Below are 25,028 nucleotides of genomic sequence, written 5' to 3'. Positions count from 1 at the left end.
GTGTCACTCAACTTTTGGCCACGACTGTATACAGTGCCTTTGGAAAGTATTCAGACCCCATTGACTTTTTCCACATTTTGTTATGTTACATCCTTATTCTAAAATGTATTAAATATATATATTTTTCAGCAATCTAAACACAATACCCCATAATGACAAAGACAAAACAGGCCTAGAAATGTTTGCAAATGTATAAAAAACAAAACTGAAATACCGTATTTACATAAGTATTCAAACCCTTTACCTCATCATTCTTAAAAATGGAAGAAGTTTGGAACCACCAATATTCTTCCTAGAGCTGGCTACCAGGCCACACTGAGCAAATCTGGGTGAAGGGCCTTGGTCAGGGAGGTGACCAAGAACCCAAAGGTCACTCTGAAAGAGCTCCAGAGTTCCTCCGTGGAGATGGGAGGATATTCCAGAAGGACAACAATCCCCGCAGCACTCCACCAATCAGGCCTTTATGGTCGAGTGGCCAGACAGAAGCCACTTCTCAGTAAAAGGCACATGACAGCCCACTTGGAGTTTGCCAAAAGGCACCTAAAGACTCACAAGATTCTCTGGTCTGATGAAAGCAAGATTGAACTCTTTGGCCTGAATGCCAAGTGTCACGTCTGGAGGAAACCTGGCAACATCCCTATGGTGAAGCATGGTGGTGGCAGCATCATGTTGTGGGGATGTTTTTTAGCGGCATGGACTGGGAGACTAGTCAGGATCGAGGCAAAGATAAACAAAGCTAAGTACAGGACAATGACCCTAAGCACACAGCCAAGACAACACAAGAGTGGCTTCGGCGTTTCAGCGTTTTATTTTTAACAAATTTGCTAAAATGTCTAAACTTGTTTTGGCTTTGTAGTTATGGGGTATTGTGTGTAGAATGATGACGGAATAAAACAATTTAATCAAATTTAGAATAAGACTAATGTAGTAAAATGTGGAAAAAGTCAAGTGGTCTGAATACTTCCTGAATGCACAGTAGACCCAGATTTCACAAAGTCTGGAGAAGTGTTTGACTGCTCAAGAGCCACATTAGTATGATCTAGCAATCTACAGAGACCGCCATGACGATGACCTGGAACAACTCTTGTGACTCTACTTCCAACTAACCCTCTGTGATATGTGGACAGTGGCACAGTGTCCAAGGTGTCATGTCTGACGACATGTTTCTATTTTTTTGTACAGAGCTGATAATGAAAACCCACACTAACTCTCGTCTGTAGGTCTAGAGACCCGGAGGGGTTAACTGCCTTGCTCTAAGCGAGTGTTTGATACAGACGTGGCTTGTTTCCTACCTGTGTATAACGTGTTTGTGAGGTACAGTTGAAGTCGGTAGTTTACATATAGGTTGATGTCAATAAAACTTGTTTTTCAACCACTCCACACATTTTTTGTTAACAAACTATAGTTTTGTTATATCCTTCCGGTTATATCCTTCCCGTTTGGCCCTGTCTGGGGGTATCATCGGATAGGTCCACAGTGTCTCCTGACCCCTCCTGTCTCAGCCTCCAGTAGTTTGTTTCGGGGGGCTCGGGTCAGTTTGTTATATCTGGAGTACTTCTCCTGTCTTATCCGGTGTCCTGTGTGAATTTAAGTATGCTCTCTCTAATTCTCTTTCTTTCTCTCTCTCGGAGGACCTGATCCTTAGGACCATGCCTCAGGACTTCCTGGCATGATGACTCCTTGCTGTCCCTAGTCCACCTGGCCGTGCTGCTGCTCAAGTTTCAACTGTTCTGTCTGCGGCTATGGAATCCTGACCTGTTCACCGGACGTGCTACCTGTCCCAGACCTGCTGTTTTCAACTCTCTAGAGACAGCAGGAGTGGTAAAGATACTCTTAATGATCGGCTATGAAAAGCCAACTGACATTTACTCCTGAGGTGCTGACTTGCTGCACCCTCGACAACTACTGTGATTATTATTATTTGACCATGCTGGTCATTTATGAACATTTGAGCATCTTGGCCATGTTCTGTTATAATCTCCACCCGGCACAGCCAGAAGAGGACTGGCCACCCCTCATAGCCTAGTTCCTCTCTAGGTTTCTTCCTAGGTTTTGGCCTTTCTAGGGAGTTTTTCCTAGCCACCGTGCTTCCACATCTGCATTGCTTGCTGTTTGGGGTTTTAGGCTGGGTTTCTGTACAGCACTGAGATATCAGCTGATGTACAAAGGGCTATATAAATCAATTTGATTTGAGTTTTGGCAAGTCGGTTAGGACATCTACTTTGTGCATGACACAAGTAATTTTTCCAACAATTGTTTACAGACAGATTATTTCATTTACAATTCACTGTATCACAATTCCAGTGGGTCAAAAGTTTACATACAGTAAGTTGACTGTGCCTTTAAACAGCTTGGAAAATTCCAGAAAATTATGTCATGGCTTTAGAAGCTTATGATAGGCTAATTGATCATTTGAGTCAATTGGAGGTGTACCTGTGGATGTGTTGCAAGGCCTACCTTCAAACTCAGTGCCTCTTTGTTTGACATCATGGGAACATAAAAAGAAATCGGCCAAGATCTCCGAAAAAAAAATGTAGACCACAAGTCTGGTTCATCCTTGGAAGCAATTTCCAAACGCCTGAAGGTACCACGTTCATCTTACAAACAATAGTACACAAGTATAAACACCATGGGACCATGCTGCCGTCATACCGCTCAGGACGGAGACGCGTTCTGTCTCCTAGAGATGAACGTACTTTGGTGCGAAAAGTGCAAATCAATCCCAGAACAACAGCAAAGATGAAGATGCTGGAGGAAACAGGTACAAAAGTGTCTATATCTACAGTAAAACGAGTCCTATATCGACATAACCTGAAAGGCCACTCAGCAAGGAAGAAGCCACTGCTCCAAAGCCGCCATTAAAAAGCCAGACTACGGTTTGCAACTGCACATGGAGACAAAGATCATACTTTTTGGAGAAATGTCCTCTGCTTTGATGAAACAAAAATATAAATGTTTGGCGATAATGACCATCATTATGTTTGGAGGAAAAAGGGGGAGGCTTGCAAGCCGAAGAACACCATCCCAACAGTGAAGCATGGGGGTGGCAGCATCATGTTGTGTGGGTGCTTTGCTGCAGGAGGGACTGGTGCAATTCACAAAATAGATGGCATCATGAGGAAGTAAAATTATGTGGATACATTGAAGCAACATCTCAAGACATCAGTCAGGAAGTTAAAGCTTGGTCGCAAATGGGTCTTCCAAATGGACAATGACCCCAAGCATACTTACAAAGTTGTGGCAAAATGGCTGAAGGACAAAAAAGTCAAGGTATTGGAGTGGCCATCACAAAGCCCTGACCTTAATCCTATATAACATTTGTGGGCAAAACTGAAAAAGTGTGTTTGAGCAAGGAGGTCTATAAACCTGACTCAGTTACACCAGCTCTGTCAGGAGGATTGGGCCAAAATTCTCCCAACTTATTGTGGGAAGCGTGTGGAAGGCTACCCAAAACATTTGACCCAAGTTAAACAATTTAAAGGCACTGATACCAAATACTAATTGAGTGTATGCAAACTTCTGACCCACTGGGAATGTGATGAAAGAATAAAAACTGAAATAAATCACTCTACTATTATTCTGACATTTCACATTCTTAAAATAAAGTGGGAATTTTTACAAGGATTAAATGTCAGGAATTGTGAAAAACTGAGTTTAAATGCATTTGGCTAAGGTGTATGTAAACTTCCGACTTCAACTGTATATGTGTGTGTGAGGTAGACTGGTGCTAATGCTTCAGTATTGGGATAATGTAATGTATAGCTGGGCGATATGGACAAAAAAAAATGTATCACAATAAATTGACTGAATTATCGCGATAACGGTACGTTTCTAACATTAATGTTGTTTTTTTATATCACCCTTAAATCTACTACTTTGAATGTTGTAGCTATTGTGAATCAACCCGAGGGGCGGGAACAAATAAAGTCAGAGGGGTGTAGGGAATCCTGGCCGACGTCACAGGACTCCCCAAACACACACCTTACTAAAAAAGGAACAGGGCAATTACGCACGGACAAAATGGAAAGAAGGGAGACGCGGGAGGAGAGAAACACATGGACAAAGAAACACGGAGAAATATAGAACAAGAAAAAGGAAAGAGGACGACATTGAGAGACAAAGAACGGATTAAGAGACGAATAACATGCATGAATAATGCCCGTAGCGAAGAGCCAAAGCCCCTTTCTTGAACCGGCCGAGTGCCATTCTGTGAAAAAAGACGACTCTTCCTCTGTTTACGCCACACCTCGCTACTGCATAGATCGGAACTTCTCTGGACTGATCACACTATCAATTGTCCCATTAACAATCCCCATATTGGCAAACTTATTTCATGTAAACACATTCCTCTAGTAGGGCCCTAAAGGCTATTTATCGTGGTGAAAGATATCAGCGAAATGTTCACGATAAGTGGTCATTTTGGTATCCATTATTTTCGGTTTACCGTCCCAGCTCTAACGTAATGTCCAGATATCCCCTGCTAAGTGCACATATTGGGGAGACGTTCTGAACAGTGTGTGTGATAATATGCAGTAATAATGTATAATAGTATAGTCTGATAACCAGTAATAGCTGCTAGTGTAATAGAAAGAGATGGCTGGCTACCTTGTCTGTGGATCATTCCTCCGTGCATTATCCTGGCTACGATACAGTGGTTCAGATCGTTCATCTTCAGCGTGATGCCCTGGAGAGAGAGGACAGGGGTCAGCAAACATTGAGGTCATAGAAAGGTCGTATAGAGTTAAGCTCAGGTTCAGGGACTGAGGTGCTAGGCTATCTCACACAGACAGGGAAGAGAAGGGAGAAAAAGCTAGAGTCGATAGAATGTGTGTGTAAGAACAGACTGTGTACGACTATGCTTGTGGGACTGCTGTGCTGGATAATACATACAGTCAGCTTTTGAGCGTGTATTTGCAGTGTCTAAGGTTGCAAAGCTACCGGTAATTTACCAAAGATTATATGTAGCTGATTAAAAAAATTAAAATGGAATATCTATATAGGCGTACAGAGGCCCATTATCAGCAATCATCACTCCTGTGTTCCAGTGGCACGTTGTGTTAACTAATCCAAGTTTATCATTTGAAAAGGCTAACTGATCATTAGAAAACCCATTTGCAATTATGTTAGCACAGCTGAAAACTGTTGTTCTGATTAAAGAAGCAATAAAACTGGCCTTCTTTAGACTAGTTGAGTATCTGGTGCATCAGCATTTGTGGGTTCGATTACAGGCTCAAAATGGCCAGAAACAAAGCACTTTCTTCTGAATCTCGTCAGTTTATTCTTGTTCTGAGAAATTGCCAAGAAACTAAAGATCTCGTACAACGCTGGGTACTCCCTTCACAGAACAGCGCAAACTGGCACTAGCCGGAATAGAAAGAGGAGTGGGAGGCCCAGGTGCACAACTGAGCAAGTTGTTAGATAGCTTCAATATGGTTTCTCAAGGGGAGACTACAGTCTTGTCCTCTACCTGTGTCCGTTCAGATAGGACAGGTTAAGCCTGATAGAGACTTTTTCTTTTGGGCTATTCTCCGTGTATATTTGGTAAATCTACTTGAATATTTTATATGATATGGAGCTTTCATCAGTGGATCATCAAGACTAGTAAATATATCTACTCACTGAGCACCTCAACCCAAATGACCCAATGTGTGTGTATATAGCCCGTGTTCGTGTCGTACCATAGGTTCGTCAGTGTTCTTCTGGAACTGCACCAGTCGTACTCGAGTCACGTTCTCCAGGTCCATGTCCCCGTTGGTGCTCTCGGGAGATTCTCCGTTCAGGTAGGGCGAGGTGGGCGGGGGCGTGACCCTCAGAGCCTCATCACTGTACACCTCATGGGCCACCACATCATGGGTCTGGAGCAAGGCCTAGAGGCAGGGGAACAGAAAAAGGGGGATTGGGAGATGGGGGGGAGGGAGTGGGAGCAAGACAGAACGTCATCAAGGGTCTGCAGCAAGGCTCACCTAGACACCCAGCAAGTAATAGATTCTCGCACACAAACGGTATATTCTTGAAAGCTTCATAACATACCACAGACAGGAGAAGCCACCCCCTACCGCATCCTAAAAACCTACACCCATCACAGACTGCTAGCTTTATTCAATGACAGATAGAATTTCTGAGAGGTACTTTACCAAAAAACTAGGAACGTCATAAGACATGCAAGCATAAAACCCCAACAAAGACTAACCTGCCTCTGGCTTCCCCTAGTGCATACACTCATCCCACGCACTTATCGAAAGTTAAAAAACACACACACACTTTACCACAAGAGCCCACTAATGAGAGCAGGCTCATGGGTTTGAAGAGAATTAATCCCCCCCACCCGCAGATAGAGGCTTTAAAGTGACATTCCACCACTAACTTTCTCAACACCCAGGTCAGAGGTGATTTCAGCACAGTTATAAAGTGCATGCTAACTTCAGTCGAACAATGCTATGGACACAACATAGACGAGTGCTGTAACAGTGTCATAACTACTTTATATTAGGCAGGATTCAGGTTAGCAGATTGATTATACCTTCAGCAAACTACGCTACTACAACAGGTACTTAAAAGCTAGACACTCAAGTTACAAGACTGAAAAAAAACTGAATTCCCAAACAAAAGCATTTCTGAAGTCAACCCCAGAGTTCTAGAATATCTGGTCAACAGTAGAGTTTGAGGAAAATAGAAAAATGTAATTCAACAGTTAGAATGAGAATGTTAGTTCCTCACCAGTCTTAATAGCTGGTAGACGAAGTGAAAAAGCTGGGCTGTCTGTAGCATGCTCCTGAGAGACTGGTGGCAGGCTGGGGACACACATACCTTTCCCTTTCCCTTTGTGTGTGTGTGTGTGTGTGTGTGTCTAGGAATGTGGCTGCTTGTACCTAATGGTGCCTCCCTCCATCGTCTCACCTCCTCTGCCCCCCTACCCCCACCTCTCTCTTCCCTCCACCTATCCCTTCTTGTCAGACTGGGTAAAGCTTGGCCCCAAATCAGATACGACTCACTGACCGCTCTGTTCCTCACAGAATCTCTCCCTCTTTCCAAAACGTCCCTTCCATCTCTCCCTCCACACTACAGCCTGTAGTGCTAGGCCCCAACTTTCTCTCTTCCTGCCTCCAAGACAGGCTCCGCTCTACATGGACATATTACATCAGACACATTCTCCAGCAAAATCTCCACCCCTCTTCTCCCCATTTCTTTCTCTCACTCTCTCTCCTGACTAATCGCTCACTCTACCCCCGTTCCAACTGCAATCTAATGTTCTTCTCCTCCAAATGTCCCAATACAACTCCAACATATACACCGCTCTCTCTCCTCTCTCTATCCATCCTGTGGAAGTGTGTGATTAATAATGCCTCTGTGATAAGAGGATGACTCCTCCCTCCCCCCTTCTCTCTTTGTAGTATTGACCTCTTCATTGATCAGAGGGGAGGATAAGACACAGTGACGTGATGAGATTAACAGTGAAGCTTTTAAAGCACCTTGAGAAGTGAGACTGTTTTTCTGCCTTTAACACTGGGAACAAAAGATCAGGGAGGTCACTGATGTCACATATATACACACACACACACACACACACACACACACACACACACACACACACACACACACACACACGTCCCTATGGAGTCTTCCTATCTCTTCTGTTCCCCTCTTTCTCTGTGAGGGTCTCTAGAGATGTAAAGGACCTGATTTAGCACACTATTCTCTCTGTCTGTCTGTATGGAGTTTCAGTCTTGCCTACGGCATCCCACAGGGGGATTGACATAAATAAACCTTCCTCTTCCTTTTCTCTTGCTTTCGGTCACTCTACCACCCTCCCTCTCTGTCCATCTTCCTTCATCTGCACCCCCCTCTCTGCTATAACTTCAGTCATGGTGCCTAAACACAGCCAAGTCGAGGTGTGTGTGTGTGTGTGTGTGTTTGTGTGTGTGTGGTTTCACTGACCATAAAGTGCGGCTGGGTCAGTATCCGTCTGAGCTCCTTGACGTCGTGGTTCTCCGGGTAACAAGAGATCTCTTCCAATACCTGTAAGGTAGAGACAACAGCGCAGGGCGTCAGTCAGGTGGCCTTTCTGTAGAGTTAAAGTAGTCCTGCTCAATGCCTGTTCCAACCAAACGCAGGAGAGTATATGTGTGGACTATTGAGTGACACAGTACATCAACCTCTGAACTGATTATACACACATACATACCCTCTCAACAGTTCCTAAAACACACCCCTTTAGAATCACTTCAACCAGTAAAATCGTCACTTTGAAATCCGTCAGTCCATGAACTCCCCCCTCATGGCTTCTCTTAACCAATCAGAGTCCACCTTAGGTCTTCATCACACCCCCTGCTTCTCTGAGTGACTTGATTTGGCATCTGCTATGTCCCATCTGCCTGCTGAATGAGGTGATGGAGAGGCCTGGCGCATAGAGGTGTGTGTGTGTGTGTGGCAAATGGAAGGTGTATGAACATGAATCCAGTGCCATCACCATTGATCAATCAGTGTGTGTGTGTGTGTGTGTGTGTGTGTGTGTGATCAACACTGTTGTATCCATTGACTCATCATCTCTGATCAATTTAAAGACATTCACACCTCTCAGACCCAAACCTAAAATCAACAGATACAAACCGTTTACATACAGTACTAGTAGGCTATTACCAACATTCTGAGTTAAAACATGAACAGACCCAGAACAATTTACAACCTCTTTTAGAGAGAACACGCTCACAGCCACACTACAGACTCCTTTATAGACTCACACACACTGAGCTACAGCCTACATGGGTCGAGCTACAGCCTCACGTATGCAAAGTCACAGACAGCTCTACGCTTTGCCCAGTCTCCCTCTGTCAAATACCAAAATGCTTTAAAACAAAACCGACTGGTTTTCCTGTCTATTTGGTTTGTGTGTGTGTGTGTGTGTTGGGTTGTGAAAGACGTCAGGGGGCTTACATATTCCAGGTGTTTCAAAGCGGCACTTGCGTCGTCTTGGGTGGAGCTCTTTAGACCAGGAGGAGGACACAGGGAGGGACAGTTATACATGTGACCTCTGATGATGTTGTTGGTCCTCATAGGAGGAGTCAGGGGTGATTGGGTCAAAGATCAGGGGATGTGAGGAGGGTCGGGGGGAGTAAAGTTTGATAAAGGTAAAAGATGACGGCATCGAGGGGGGGGTGAAAGGTTAGTGTCTATACGCGTAGTAGAGCCACAGAGACGAGGATCAAATCTGTGCTAGTATAGTATCATTTTAAAGCATTTCAGTGTCACCAGTGGGGATCAGTAGCAGGAAGCCAAGCAGAGTATTTCAGTGTCGCCAGTGGGGATCAGTAGCAGGAAGCCAAGCAGAGTATTTCAGTGTCGCCAGTGGGGATCAGTAGCAGGAAGCCAAGCAGAGTATTTCAGTGTCGCCAGTGGGGATCAGTAGCAGGAAGCCAAGCAGAGTATTTCAGTGTCGCCAGTGGGGATGAGTAGCAGGAAGCCAAGCAGAGTATTTCAGTGTCGCCAGTGGGGATCAGTAGCAGGAAGCCAAGCAGAGTATTTCAGTGTCCCCAGTGGGGATCAGTAGCAGGAAACCAAGCAGAGTATTTCAGTGTCCCCAGTGGGGATCAGTAGCAGGAAGCCAAGCAGAGTATTTCAGTGTGGCCAGTGGGGGATCAGTAGCAGGAAGCCAAGCAGAGTATTTCAGTGTCCCCAGTGGGGATCAGTTGCAGGAAACCAAGCAGAGTATTTCAGTGTCCCCAGTGGGGATCAGTAGCAGGAAGCCAAGCAGAGTATTTCAGTGTCCCCAGTGGGGATCAGTAGCAGGAAGCCAAGCAGAGTATTTCAGTGTGGCCAGTGGGGAACAGTAGCAGGAAGCCAAGCAGAGTATTTCAGTGTCGCCAGTGGGGATCAGTAGCAGGAAGCCAAGCAGAGTATTTCAGTGTCGCCAGTGGGGATGAGTAGCAGGAAGCCAAGCAGAGTATTTCAGTGTCGCCAGTGGGGATCAGTAGCAGGAAGCCAAGCAGAGTATTTCAGTGTCCCCAGTGGGGATCAGTAGCAGGAAACCAAGCAGAGTATTTCAGTGTCCCCAGTGGGGATCAGTAGCAGGAAGCCAAGCAGAGTATTTCAGTGTGGCCAGTGGGGGATCAGTAGCAGGAAGCCAAGCAGAGTATTTCAGTGTCCCCAGTGGGGATCAGTTGCAGGAAACCAAGCAGAGTATTTCAGTGTCCCCAGTGGGGATCAGTAGCAGGAAGCCAAGCAGAGTATTTCAGTGTCCCCAGTGGGGATCAGTAGCAGGAAGCCAAGCAGAGTATTTCAGTGTGGCCAGTGGGGGATCAGTAGCAGGAAGCCAAGCAGAGTATTTCAGTGTCGCCAGTGGGGATCAGTAGCAGGAAGCCAAGCAGAGTATTTCAGCGGAAGTCCCTTTAAGTCAACGGTGGGAAAGAAAGAATAGAGGTTTTGTTCTGTGGTGAAATACTGGATCAATGTGTACAACATTGACTAGAAAGATACTCAGATCAGAACTCAGGAAAAAAGTAAGGATTTCAGCAGAGACAAAATAAAAGGACCCACTACTAGAGGAAGTATGGCAACTAAAGAAACATTACACGCACACATGCATAAAAAAGACACACACAAGCATGCACTCGCCCACACATCTGTTCAGTCTCCCTCCATACAACCTAATCCAACTAGACTAGTTCAAAAAGGGAAAACTATGACCCAGACACAACGATAAGTAGGCCATGACTAAGTCCCCTCCAGGACCAGACTGGGTCAACTCGAGTTGGTTCATTACTGAAGTCCTTTAGACTCCAACGCCACATAAAGAGTCCTAACACTGCTCTAAAAAGGTATTTTCCAGTGTTAATAGAGCGGTGTTAGTTTTTCCACCCACTCCCTCTCTCTTCTTCTTAGTCAGACATCCATTTTAAACAGCCCTCCACATACAAAAGAGCCCAATACAAACATTTCACACTTACAACACGTGCGCTTGTTTTGTCAAAGTTCATACACAAGCTAATGATGCACACCCCCGACTCGCCATTTCCTGTTAAGTAGCTACTTCCACTCTAGGCTGGTTCATTGAGAGTGTGTGAGTGCAGCTAGTTGGCTTGAGGTAAACACTATGCACCAGAGTATGCGAGGCCACTGGGCTGTTTGGTACCAATGGTGTATAAAGGAAGTAATGGCGCCAGAGGTCACAAAACAGCCCACCCCAATACACTCCACTGTTCCACAAACAACTACAGCATAGACAACAAATAACGGGGAAATGTGTGTGTGGGTGTATTTTTGATGTATATGTGTGTGTAGTTCTGACACACACACACACACACACACACAACTGAGAAAGTGTAAATAAACAAGCACTCTGAGCTAGTTATTATTTTACGGTCTATAAATGGTCAAACAGACTGTGGAATAGCTTCACTAACAATGGGTGTGGAAAACCCGCAAAATTAATAGGTCTTTTAAGTTTGTGGATAAGGCTACATACAGTGCATTCGGAAAGTATTCAGACCCCTTAACTTTTTCCACATTTTGTTATGTTACAGCCTTATTCTAAAATGGATTAAATAAATATATATCCTCATCAATCTACACACAATACCCCATAATGACAAAGAAATGTTTGCAAATGTATAAAAAAATAAAAACACTTTATTTACATAAGTACTCAGACCCTTTGCTATGAGACACGAAATTGAGCTCTGGTGCATCCTGTTTCCATTGATCATCTTTGAGATGTTTCTACAACTTGATTGGAGTCCACCTGTGGTCTATTAATTTGATTGGACATGATTTGGAAAGGCACACACCTGTCTATATAAGGTCCCACAGTTGACAGTGCATGTCAGAGAAAATACCAAGCCATGAGGTTGATGGAATAATCAATTTTTGGTGGTGAAGCATGGTGGTGGCAGCATCATGATGTGGGGATGTTTTTCAGCGTCAGGGACAGAGACCAGTCAGGATTGAGGGAAAGATGAATAGAGCAAAGTACAGAGAGATCCTTAATGAAAACCTGATCCAGATCTCTCAGGACCTCAGACTGGGGTGAAGGTTCACCTTCCAACAGGACAACGACCCTAAGCACACAGCCAAGACAACGCAGGAGTGGCTTCGGGACAAGTCTATGAATGTCCTTGAGTGGCCCAGCCAGAGCCCGGACTTCAACCTGATTGAACATCTGTGGAGAGACCTGAAAATTGCTGTGCAGCGACGCTCCCCATCCAACCTGACAGAGCTTGAGAGGATCTGCAGAGAAGAATGGGAGAAACTCCCCAAATACAGGTGAACCAAGCTTATAGCCTCATACCCAAGAAGACAAGGCTTTAATCACTGCCAAAGGTGCTTCAACAAAGTATTGTATAAAGGGTTTGAATACTTACGTAAATGTGATATCAGTTTTGAATTTGTAATACATTTGCAAAAAAAAGAAAGTAGATTGATGAGGGAAAAAAACTATTGAATCAATTTTAGAATAAAACTGTAACGTAACAAAATGTGGAAAAAGTAAAGGGGTCTGAATACTCTCCGAATGCACAGTATTCTATCTAATAGAATGAATTCCATTCCAAAACTGTTATCCCCCACTCTGACTGCCCTTGTCCACTTTTCTTTCAGGGTAGAAACCTTTTGGAATGAAACACAGGGCCTCACTCTTTGACAGTTTAGTAGTTTCAAACTGTCTTGATCAAATGACTACCTCCGATATTGACTAGCTGTTGTTCCTTCAATCTTCTTAACAAATAAGCCATGTTGGCTGACCTACTATAGACCCAGTTTATAAACACACCTGACCCCTAGAATCTGATTCAAGATCAGAGAGACCCTTCTGGTCAATACCTTCTTAATCTGTTTCTTTCAAAATCTGACCCCAGGCCAGATTGACCCAATGTTAAACAAACAGCAGATACCCAAAGAATGCTTAGGAAGTAGATAACAGCATTGAAGAGTTAGATAGGATGTCTCAAATGACACTCTATTCCCCATATAGGGCACTACTTTTGACTACTTCTGATCAGAGCCACATAGGGCTGTGGTCCAAGGAGTGCACTATATGGAAAATAGGGTGTTATTTGCGATGTGAACATAATGAATAGTAGAATGATGGTGATGAGAGATGTGTTAATAACTAGAGCCGTGTTGGTAAAGAAGACTGATCAGGGCAGAGGCATAGGAAGCAGCATGTGATAGATAGAGTTGATCATGTGATCAATCATATAGGTCTTCACAAGCATGGTGACAAGCACACAACATTATATCAGTGTGTGTGTGTGTGTGTGCTCACCTCTTTGGCTCTCTGCACAGCATCGCTAGAGGGGTTTCTGATCTGGGGGGAGGACTTGGTGTTGATCTTGTCGTAAAGCTGAAACAACACGACACACAACACTGAACAACAATGAATGGCTCATGGTGAATCATTTCAATGGCTGAATGATACATTTTGTTCCTTCTCTCTGTACTCAGAATGACCGGTTGTCTTTAGTGCCAGGCTCTCGTCAATGTGGACAATTGCTTGCTTTCATTTAAGCATTACAGAAGATTTACAATGTAGGGAACATTTATTATATAGTTTATGATGCAGACTGAAAGAGGAGCAACACTTTGGTTCTGTATGCAATGAACCAGCTGACTATACAAGATCAACTGTTGAGGTTGTGTGCGTGCGTATGAATCAGTGTGTGAACACAATGTACACACAGTTGAGTAGTCTCCACTAACCAACCAAGACAAGCAGAGGAGTTGTGTGTCAGACACAAATAAAAGTCTGGTTCATTGTTCACACTATTGAGAGGAGAAAAAGAGAGCTTGCTTGAAAAGTCAGCGATAAAATAACTTAGGATAGAAAAATGTAACTCATGATCTTCATAAGAATGTGTGTTGGATAATGTACAAATTTTTCTGGACATCAAAGGAGAGCAGCTGACATAAGACATCACGTACAGGTGCACGCACACACACACACACACAACCCCTCTCTTTCAAAAGAGGCATTTCCCCATAGCTCCTGGCCAGAGACAAGGCAGACCAATAGTACTATCACAAGTAGCAATTCTCAGCCACTGGTTTAGGCAACAATCAGAAACATGGTACGAAAACAGCTAACATTTAGTTCATGTGTATTTCTCATTTAGAAGTCGAAACTACAGCTGGGAACGGTCCCGTTTTTCTAGAAATGTACATTATGTGGCTATCCTTCCGTGAACTTATGACTAAATGTGTGTGTTATTTGTATGAACACTAACACAGTGATATTCAGACAGTATTATCATGCTAAGTCTGCTGTGTGTGTCATTCCTGAGTATGTGATGGGAAAAGGAGGAGAATACTCTGAATGTTTGAGATGTCTGTGGTGCCTGGGTCTGCAGTGGGAGTCAACCATGTTTGGACAGACGCCTGTGTGATGTATGTGTGGGGAGTGCATGGGGAGGCTGAGCACTAGACACCTGCTGTTCCTGGGAAAGTTCAGAGGCTCTGTCTTTCTCTGTCCGCTCCTACTGTGGAAGGCTGACATGAGAACCAGGGTCCAGGGTTTTTTCTGCATAGAAAAGTCTTGGGCGGTCCGCATAAGTGTTTTTTTTGGGCCGCCCATGTTCAAACAGTACAGTGATGGAAAAACGTTTTCAGTGTAAACTTAAACAAGTAAAACCCAGATATAAAGTATGTAGAAAGGATCATGTATATTTTTTAAATAAGATCTTTGAGAACTAACAATAACCAAAACAAAAGCTAGAATCTAAAATTGAGAAGAAAATGATGCATTCCGGAGTATTTTTGTCATGACATGGGGCATAGCTGCGGGAAGTAGGGGTGCTGGGGTGAAAAATCTGAGGTAATAAATACATTCAAATAATAACGATTAAATTATAAAATTATAAAAGGAGTGCATTGTGGTTTTACAACTCCTGATATTATCCACCTGCAGGGTCATGGAAACCACACCCACCCACACAATGACACCCACCAAGGCACACACAGTGCCTGCTTCATTTTGAGTAGGTGTATGAAGTCTCGGTAGCTAACAGGAAATGCTATTTTCATATCTGCTTGCAATGTTTAGATGTGACGATACAGACTGTCTTATAAAACTGCCTCAAGTATAGACTGTAGGACATACTGGATGAACTTTACACTTGGCACTTACGTCAAACTACTAATGCTACGTGCTACCATTATAAAAGATCTTACAGATTGCTTATTAAAACTTGACATTTTCAGAAACAAGTGTATAATAAAATATTGTCATTTAACATATCACTCATTTGCCTAACTGTCAAACTGTTGTCTGAAGTTACAGTCAACAATGTTCTCCCTAAAAGGAGTGAAATAAAGCCATACTCCATCCCAAGTAAGGACCACTGACACACACTCACACACACACACTGAAACAACAAGACCGACTCACCAACCAGGTCCCAAACACCCTAACCCAGAAGAGAATACGCACAACAAGCACTAAGCTAGCTTAGCATCCAGACTAGGCTACTGTTACAGTACATCCATTCCGTTTCCCGTGGATCTGTAGTTTCCCTGAGCCTCTCTGTGTGCGAGTGGAGAGGATGGTAACATCAGCCCTACAGATGTACTCACAGATACCCTACTGCAGGAGTCTGGAGTCACACAGCAGTGAAAGGGGCTAAGGCCTGACAATAGCACCCATTGTTCACTCTCTTTTCAGTGCAGAAGTCTGGGTCTCTCTCGCTCTCCTTGTTTCTGTCGCTTTTCAGAGCTGGATTGTGGGGGTCTCTCTCTCTCTTCAGTGATGGAGCCTGGGTCTCCTCTTTCTTTCAATTTTCAGTGCAGCAGTGTGATCTCTTGCTCTCTCTAATGGGCATCTGCAGCAACAGGTTTCTAGTGAAAGGCCTTCCCAGGGAGAGAGAGTTGGAGACAAGTCTTCCTCTCTTTCTCTTCTTGACCCATTCAGCCCCTGGCAAATGGGGCAGGGTTCGTAAGCAACTGCCTCATCCTCCCCCTTCCTTCCTTTTCCACTAACCCTTTTCTAACACTCTATTTGTTAACTCCCTTTCCCAACCCCCTCCAAACCTCACATCCTCAACTTAAGATATTGTAGGCCTTATAAGTTCATAAAACGGATGAATGCGCGCGCGCACACACACAACCAACCTAGATAACAGTTTGTGTTATGACTGTCAAGTCAGTTGCCAGAAGTTGCATAAGCTGTTATACTTTGTGATGAAGGGTGTGATTCAAGTGTTACCAAGACCCCTTCAGGATTAAGATAAGAGTTTTTAGAGTCAACAGGCCTCAAAGTAAGCCCTTTAGTAAAACCCAGTTTCCCCCATTAAGATAGCCTTCAGTAACACACACACACACACACACACACACACACACACACACACACACACACACACACACACACACACACACACACCTTCTCTCCTAATGTGGCATGAAATCATGAGTGCAGCATAGTTTCCTCTGCAGGGTGTGTGTGTGTGTGTGTTTTGGCAGTGAGCTGCTGGTGCCCTCTGGAGCAGAGAGGTTTGGTGTTTGGCTGGCTGCTCTGAGTTCTGGGTGACAGACAAAACACAGAAAACACTGGCAAGAGAGAGGGACAGGGACAGAGAGAGTGAGTGAGACTAATCTGAACAACATGACAACATGGTTATAACTCCACATAACCCTCTGATAAACTATATGGAGTTTTCACAATCTTTCTCCCACATATATTCACTTATTTTCATGTCAACAAGGGAAGGTGTCTACAAACGGGCTAGCTAGCTAAAGGAAATGTCTACAAACGGGCTAGCTAGCTAAAGGAAATGTCTACAAACGGGCTAGCTAGCTAAAGGAAATGTCTACAAACGGGCTAGCTAGCTAAAGGAAATGTCTACAAACGGGCTAGCTAGCTAAAGGAAATGTCTACAAACGGGCTAGCTAGCTAAAGGAAATGAGCCGTCAATGTAGTCAGCTAGGACCTACAGACAAAAATGGAGTGAAGAGTATTGGAATGGAGCAGTAGCCTAACTGTCAGAGGCAGACAGAGCCGTGGGAGTCAGCTGTTCAAGTTTCTGAGTGTCTGACCTCCAGCTAAACTCCCCTCCGCCATAGACATGAGTCAGTCAGTCAGAGAGAGGAGGTTAAAGATGACTTAATGACATCTGGTGCCGATCGTCATCTAATGACAGAAACACCACATCTGTCTGACTTACATTTTAGTGGCCCGACTAGCAGTATGTCTGCCTATGTGTTGGTCTCATTCTGTGTGTGTGTGTGTCTACTCACATCTAGTAGTGTGTGTAGATGCTCGTCTTGGAAGACACTGTGTAGGAAGTCCATATCTTTCTCACTGCAGTCGGTCAACGCATGGATCTCCTCAAGACTGTCCAGCACCTGAGACACAGCCCCTGTACACACACACACACACACACACACACAACGCACGCAAACACGCACGTCAAAAAAGACCATCCATAATCAGTAAGACAGTTATGTAGGCAACAGTACAATAAAAGAGAATACATTGAACAGGAAATGGGAAAAAAACGACAAATAATGCAAGACAAAACAACAAATGGACACAAAGCACACGCAGGCAGGATCTAGGTGTGTGAGAGTTGATTGCTGGAGAACTAGGGACAACACAGACAGATACAGAACACACACACACACACACACACACACACACAGAGCAGTATATACCTAGAGGAGGGATACCTACTTTCTGCTGCAAGTAGTCCTATCAGGAAGGCAGCATTAACACAAATTATAGAGTTCACGTTGCGACAAACTGACTAAGTTATCATTCTCATATAGGGACTACATGGACACAACAGCGGTAAAGAATAACTATAATTGTGGCTGAAGCATTCTCTGAAAACAGTGCAGCCCATCCAAAGATTTCAGAGGTGCTGAATTGACTTGTTAGTCCAACAAAAAGAACAGCAGTACTGTGTCAGAGGTTAGAGAAATTCTAAACTGTGTGTGTGTATGTCTTCAGTAGAGTCCATGTTTTACAGATAAAGTTTAATCAAGTGTTGGGCTGGAACAAAAGCCTGCAAAAGCCCAGTACAGTCGCTCTCCAGGATGACGTTTCAGAAGCCGGTGTAAGAGTTAGAGCACTAGAGAAGGTATTTTCTTGGTGAAAACAATACATTGAAAAAGACATAAGAGAAATTGGGATACCTCGTCAGTTGTACAACTGAATGTATTCAACTGAAATGTGTCTTCCGCATTTAACCCAACCCCTCTGAATCAGAGAGGTGCAGGGGACTGCCTTAATCGACATCATCGGTGCCCGGGGAACAGGAACCCAAAGTTGTAAATAATTGTGTGTGCGCACGTGCAAACGTGTGTGTGTGTGTGTGTATGTTACTCCTACCTGAGGATGTGGGGTCTTCAGAGAAGTCAGGCATCTCCTCTGGTGGATCTCCGTAGAATGAGTTAAACTTGTGGCTGGAGACTGCTGCCAGTACAGCTCCCTGAGACAGACAGACAGTTAGACAAACCATCTTCCCTGTCAGCACCAAATGTTTTAAAACATGAACACTCCTATTGTCATTCCAACTAGAAAAGGAGAGTAGAATTTGGGGAGCTTACCTTGAGCTTTCTCCTGGCGTTGAACTTCCTCAGCTGTTCCACCGTCTCTAGCAGGTGGATCTTATAGGCATAACGGTCTCTCTCCTGATCAATACAATCACAATCTCACTTTACTAGCCTTTCGGTATCCCAAGAAGACAATGTGTGTGTGTGTGTGTGTGTGTGTGTGTGGACATGTTTAACTATTATTTTGGGGACCAGAATTCGCCACAAGAATAGTAAACTAACAATAATTTGACCAACTGCGGACATTTTGTTAGTCCCCACGAGGTCAACATGCTATTTCTAGTGGGTTTAGGGTTAAGGTTAGAATTAGTGTTAGAATTAGAATTACTTTGAGGGTTAGGAGCTAGGGTTAGTTTTAGGGTTAGGATCTAGGGTTAGGGGTAAGGTTAGGGTAAGAGTACAGGTTAGGGTTTTGAATGGGACTGAATTGTGTGTCCCCACAAGGTTAGCTGTACAAGGTTGTGTGTGTGTGTGTGTGTGTGTGTGTGTGTGTGTGTGTGTGTGTGTGTGTACACTGTAAAAGGGGTTGTAGTGAATTTGACAGTAACTTACAGGCAGCTCACTGGCAAGTGACTGTATTCCATATTACAGTACCAGAGCAATACCTTATAATGTACTGTAAAAACATCAATGCTCCCATTATACAACATACCAGTTAACTTTGTACAGCCCTTTCCCGAATGGGTGCAACAGATACAGCCTCTTACAGCCTCGAGCCACACAACAATATGATGCATCCACTCGTGGTCAAAACATGTCTGCCACTGTAAAAATACGGTACTGTATTCTGTGGGGTGGAATTACAGTACCATTTGAAATACCCCCCCCCCCAAAATGTTCACATAATGCACCATCATTTACAGTATGCTGTGATGCAGTGGAGTTTGAGGCAGACAGTGTGTGTGTGTGTGTGTGTACCTTGAGCCAGGGGTGGTTGAGTGCCTCGTAGACAGTGATTCTCTCTGCAGGGTCCAGCATGAGCATCCGTCTCACCAGGTCTTTAGCGCTCTCTGAGATATGGCCCCATTGCCTGGGGTTTAACTGGAGAGACACACGTACACGGAGAGAGAGAACAGCACACACACATTTTCAGGTGGGGTAAGGCTACTAATACCATAGGCACAGCCTGGAGTTATTATTGTACACATCATTGTGTGGTGGCGTTTTGTAAATCAACTACTACCTTGTATTTGCCTCTGCAGATGGCTTCAAACAGGCGTTCCTTTGTGCCGTAGAAGGGCAGGCAGCCAGAGAGCAGGATGAAGAGGATGACGCCACAGCCCCACACATCTACTGGCTTACCATAAGGCTCCCTCTTCACCACCTCTGGGGCCATGAAGTGGGGTGTTCCTACACGACCTGTAGGGAAGAGACAAAGGGTAGACACACATTCCGTCATACACACGTGTGGACGAGTGGCCCTCCTCTGGGAATGTCACCTTGTCGTGGTGAGGGGGCTTATGTACCTCAACGACCCCTCAGAGCTATGCAGGTGGGAGGTAACTCCCAACAGGTCTACCAAACCGGACAGGTCTAGGGTGAGGGGTCAGACGAAGCACCGTGACTATTGGTCATGGAGCCTTACAAAGGAAAATTATCTACGACCACTGCAGATAAAAGTGGGCACAGCTGCCTGGGAAGGGTTGCGGAGCTACTGGTAATTTACCACAGTTACCGGAATCTTTGGTTATTTTGGTAATTAACAGAAAATCTATGGCAATCTATTGTAACTGGTAATTTTTTGTATAATCTTATTTAATCACTTATTATATTTTACATGTGAAAAGGCCACAGAGGGTCAGAGATAATTACAGACACCTGTGAAAATCTGAAGTACCCGTCTTGTGATAGATTGCATAAAATTCTTGAAAGATACCAAAGATCTGGTAGTTTGAAAATTTCTAGTCACCCATTCAGTTGTTCAAAAACTATTTCAGAAAGCAAAACTATGGAAACACAACCTCACCTTAGCCGAACAGACTACTCTAAAAGGGTGCCCAAACTCAACTGAAAGAACAGTCAAGAATGAGAATTGGATGCTGGAATGTCAGAACATTTTACCAGACAGGAAAGCTGTCACAACTAGCTAGAGAGATGAGAAGATACAACCTGAGCATTGTTGAAGTCTGACAGCACAGTATTGTCTTTTATCGATGGCGGTTATGTATTGTCTTTTATCGATGGCGGTTATGTATTGTCTTTTATCGATGGCGGTTATGATATAGTTTAGTACCTTGAGCGTGGCTGAGGTGCACCGGTGACCAGCTCGGAAACCGGATTGCACAGCGGAGAAGGTACGGTGGGATTCAAAATGATCACTGATCTGTTTGTTAACTTGGCTTTCGAAGCCTTTAGAAAGGTAGGGCAGGATGGATATAGGTCTGTAACAGTTTGGGTCTAGAGTGTCACCCCCTTTGAAGAGGGGGATGACCGCAGCAACTTTCCAATCTTTAGGAATCTTGGACAAGGTTGAACAGAGAGGTTGAACAGACTAGTAATAGGGGTTGCAACAATGGCGGCGGATAATTTTAGAAAGAGAGGGTCCAGATTGTCTAGCCCAGCTGATTTGTACAGGTCCAGGTTTTGCAGATCTTTCAGAACATCTGCTATCTGGATTTGGGTGAAGGAGAAGCTGGGGAGGCTTGGGCAAGTAGCTGCGGGGGAGCTGTTGGGGTAGCCAGGAGGAAGGCATGGCCAGCCATAGAGAAATGCTCGTTGAAATTCTCAATTATCATGGATTTATCGGCGGTGACAGTGTTTCCTAGCTTTAGTGCAGTGGGCAGCTGGGGGGAGGTGCTCTTATTCTCCATGGACTTGACAGTGTCCCAGAACTTTTTGGAGTTAGAGCTACAGAATGCAAATTTCTGTTTGAAAAAGCTAGCCTTTGCTTTCCTAACTGACTGTGTGTATTGGTTCTGACTTCCCTGAAAAGTTGCATATCGTGGGGACTATTCGATGCTAGTGCAGTACGCCACAGGGTGTTTTTGTGCTGGTCGAGAACAGTCAAGTCTGGAGTGAACCAAGGGCAAAATCTGTTCTTAGCTCTACAATTTATTGAAAGGGGCATGCTTATTTAACGAACAATTTGAGGAAGTCTCTTCCCACAAAAACCCACCCACAAAGCCACATGGGTATGCCTGGCCCACAAAAAAACTGATTGATCACATAACAATAACCAGGAAATGGAGGAGACTGCTCCTGGATGTCAGTCAAAAGAGGGGCCGACATCGACTGACTATCACCCCGATAGGATAATTCAGGATGAAGTTGGCAGTGAAGAGGAAGGTTGGCAGTTGGACGCAGGGGCGATTTGAGACGAGAAAAGTACAAAATAGCCAGAAACAGTATTCCCCGTTCCTGGCGTATCTCAAATATTTTGAGTATTGGGAGAAAACATAGATGACAAGTGGTCAAGATGCAAGAATACCATCACAAGAACTGGTGAAGTACAAGGCCACAGGGAAGTTAGGAGAAAAGATAATCACAGGTACATTTTAGTCATTTAGCAGACGCTTTTAGCCAGAGCGACTTACAATTAGTGTATTTATCTTAAGCTAGCTAAGTGAGACAACAAAACATCCCAATCGTATCAAGTACATTTTCCCTCAACAATGGATCTATGCAAAGTCAGTCTTAGTGGGAAAAGGCAAGTGTCAGATGACACCTGGAAAGAAATAGAGGCAAGGAGGGAGACCAAACTCAACTGGGAAATGGATGACACCAAGAGAGGAAGTCTGCAGCAGGAATACAGACATAGAAATAAGTTGGTCAGAAAGAGGGAAAAGAAAGCACACAAGGAAAAGCTTGCTAGCGAGGTGGAGGCAGCAGCCAAAGCAACAAAATTCCAAGGAGCTGTACAAGATCACCGGACAGCTGGCTGGGAAGAACAGGAACCGAAGCCACCCCATTAGAGATAAACGGGAAACCCTCTTACCAAACAATCCCAAGAAATGGAGTGCTAGAGAAAACACTTTGAGGAAATTCCAAACAAGCCTCCATCTGACTTAACCACAGACATTGTGCCAGCAACAGCCCTGCAAACAACAATTATTTGCTAGGATGTCCCCGGAACATCACAAAAAGATCACCTAACCTGGTCAGGAAGTTATCAAAACACTTAGTTTAGAAAATCTAAATTCAGCAATTGCATTCTTCTCATATTACTCTGTAGGCTACTGACCTATTCAAAACTTATTCTGGCATCTCACCATACATCTGTCAGTAGTTATTGAACTCAACCGGCAGGAGGTTTGTTTGCTGTGATTGAGTGGGGGGAAACAGCTGCGGGCAAGGTTCTGACAGATGGGTGTGCCTTGGTGTTGGCAAGGATTTCTTGCTGGCCACCCCCATTTCTTGAGGAGAAAGCAAACAAAAACTAGGCCAAATCAGCAGGTGCAGTTCCCCTCCCCTTTAAATCAAGTAAGTAATGGACACATGAATGCGCACACACATGCTCACACACAGAATATCACTTCTTGTTTTTTCTGAACAGAATGTCAATTCTACTGAATATGAAAGAAGAAGTGGTCTTTCTTCTGGCTTCAGAAGCCACAAACTACCAAAGAAATTGGAACATCATTGATATTCATATTCTACTACAACTCTTTACTACGCTTCTGAGTGTGCGTTTTCAAGTTTGAAGTTATATGTCACATGCACACTGGAAGATGGTGCCGAAGAACATGGCTGACGTTCTACATTCTCCCAACCAATTGTGCAATTTTGTAAAAAAAAAAGTATTTGGTATAAGTTATTTTTTAACTTATTGTGTGCATAATGTTGCTGCTACCGTCTCTTAAAACCTCTTGCAGCTCCCCCCTTACTTTGTGCAATTTCCACCTGAAGACATACCCAAATCTAACAGCCTGTAGCTCAGGCACAGAACCAAGGATATGCATATTCTTGGTACCATTTGAAAGACAACACTCTGAAGTTTGTGAAAATGTGAATTGAATATAGGAGAATAACACACAATAGATCTGGTTTAGATAAAACAATGAAAGAAACCATACGTTTTTTTAATTTATTTTTGTATCATCTTTAAAATGAACAAGATAAAACAAACATTCAGATGGGGACAATTTCAGTGAAAAATATAAGAGGGCAACAGCACTTGTGCAAAGTTTCAGAATGATACCTTCCAAAATGAGTGTGTTACATGACATTTATCATGAAGTCACCCAGGTGTCTCACACAAGTAGCCCAAATGTACCCAAGTGGCCAAATTGGTGAAGGTATACATTTTGAAACAAATAACTATATACAAAATAGCCAAATGGTATTCTAACCCCCCCCCCCCCCCAAAGAATTGAGGGAAAAAAATGGAAAAAGAATGAAAAAATATAATAATTCTTGATTAAAAAATATATGAAAAAATATATATATACATTTACAAAATAACATGGGTAACTATTTACACACTTTCAATATTTGGAAGACCCTCAGTCCTCTATCAAATCAAATCAATTTATATAGCCCCAGCCTAAAACCCCAAACAGCAAGCAATGCAGGTGTAGAAGCACGGTGGCTAGGAAAAACTCCCTAGAAAGGCAAAAACCTAGGAAGAAACCTAGAGAGGAACCAGGCTATGAGGGGTGGCCAGTCCTCTTCTGGCTGTGCCGGGTGGAAATCACAGTGGTTGTAGAGGGTGCAACAGGACAGCACCTCAAGAGTAAAAATGAACAGTTTAGGGTTCCATCACCAAACACTTCAATAGCGAATGACTCACTTTACGCTGAAGCTTACTACATGGGTTGGTCTTGCAACACATAAACATGGCGTATTGCCGTTTAGCTCAGCTCATTGGCTATCTACCCAGCTTCTCTTGCATTTCAAAGATGATTAAAAAAAGCATGTTTTTGTCTTTGTATTATATTTTACCAGATCTAATGTGTTTTATTCTCCTACATTCATTTCACATTTACACCAACTTCAAAGTGTTTCCTTTCAAATGGTTTCAAGAATATGCAGATCCTTGCATTAGGTCCTGAGCTACAGGCAGTTAGATTTGGGCATGTTATTTTAGGTGACAATTTAAACAAAGGGTCCGATCCTTTTAAGCAACCCAGATGGAATGGTTTTCTTGTTTTTTAAATGTATGGATAGTCAGAGGCACACTTCAACAGTGAAACTTAATCTACAATCGAAGCATTTGTGTTTAGTGAGTCTGCCAGATCAGAGGCAGTAGGGATGACCAGGGATGTTCTCTTGACAAGTGCGTGAATTGTACCATTTTGTGTGTGAATTGTACCATTTTCCTGTCCTGCTTACTGGGTGTAAGCATGTGGTAATTAGTAATGAGTCTGTGAGTGAGGGTGTGCGTATGTGAGTAGGTGTGTGTGCGTGTGCGTGTGCGTGTGAGTAAGAGTGGCAGTGAGTGGGTAGAGCCTGTGGATGGGCATAGAGTCAGTGGATAGTCTGTGGGAGAGGGAGAGCAGTAGTTATTAGCCATTTAACAGCCTTATGGCCAGGGGATAGAAGTTGTTTAGGAGTCT

At 43.8% G+C, this 25,028-nt stretch overlaps 1 protein-coding gene across 6 annotated transcripts in view; it reads right to left on the bottom strand.

Moving 5' to 3' along the window:
- The window catches only part of LOC139380555 (calcium/calmodulin-dependent serine protein kinase a), a 202,611-nt gene that overhangs the window by 20,052 nt on the left and 157,531 nt on the right, over positions 1-25,028 (bottom strand). For 2 of the 6 annotated variants that reach the window (XM_071123306.1, XM_071123305.1), the window contains exons 7-16: positions 19,718-19,893; positions 19,453-19,575; positions 18,529-18,612; positions 18,311-18,410; positions 17,215-17,336; positions 13,256-13,333; positions 8,932-8,979; positions 7,936-8,016; positions 5,679-5,867; positions 4,606-4,684 (exon numbers count right to left, since the gene is read on the bottom strand). In XM_071123306.1, coding sequence (XP_070979407.1) covers positions 4,606-4,684; positions 5,679-5,867; positions 7,936-8,016; positions 8,932-8,979; positions 13,256-13,333; positions 17,215-17,336; positions 18,311-18,410; positions 18,529-18,612; positions 19,453-19,575; positions 19,718-19,893 — 1,080 coding nt within the window. Of the gene's footprint in view, positions 1-4,605; positions 4,685-5,678; positions 5,868-7,935; positions 8,017-8,931; positions 8,980-13,255; positions 13,334-17,214; positions 17,337-18,310; positions 18,411-18,528; positions 18,613-19,452; positions 19,576-19,714; positions 19,894-25,028 lie in introns of all 6 variants that reach the window. The other 4 variants (XM_071123310.1, XM_071123309.1, XM_071123307.1 and 1 more) reach the window with 3 other exon arrangements.

This window comes from Oncorhynchus clarkii, chromosome 22, assembly GCF_045791955.1.
Source record: "Oncorhynchus clarkii lewisi isolate Uvic-CL-2024 chromosome 22, UVic_Ocla_1.0, whole genome shotgun sequence".
Taxonomy (NCBI): domain Eukaryota; kingdom Metazoa; phylum Chordata; class Actinopteri; order Salmoniformes; family Salmonidae; genus Oncorhynchus; species Oncorhynchus clarkii.
Note: the sequence above shows the minus strand (reverse complement) of the source record. Positions and strands in the feature narration are given on the sequence as shown.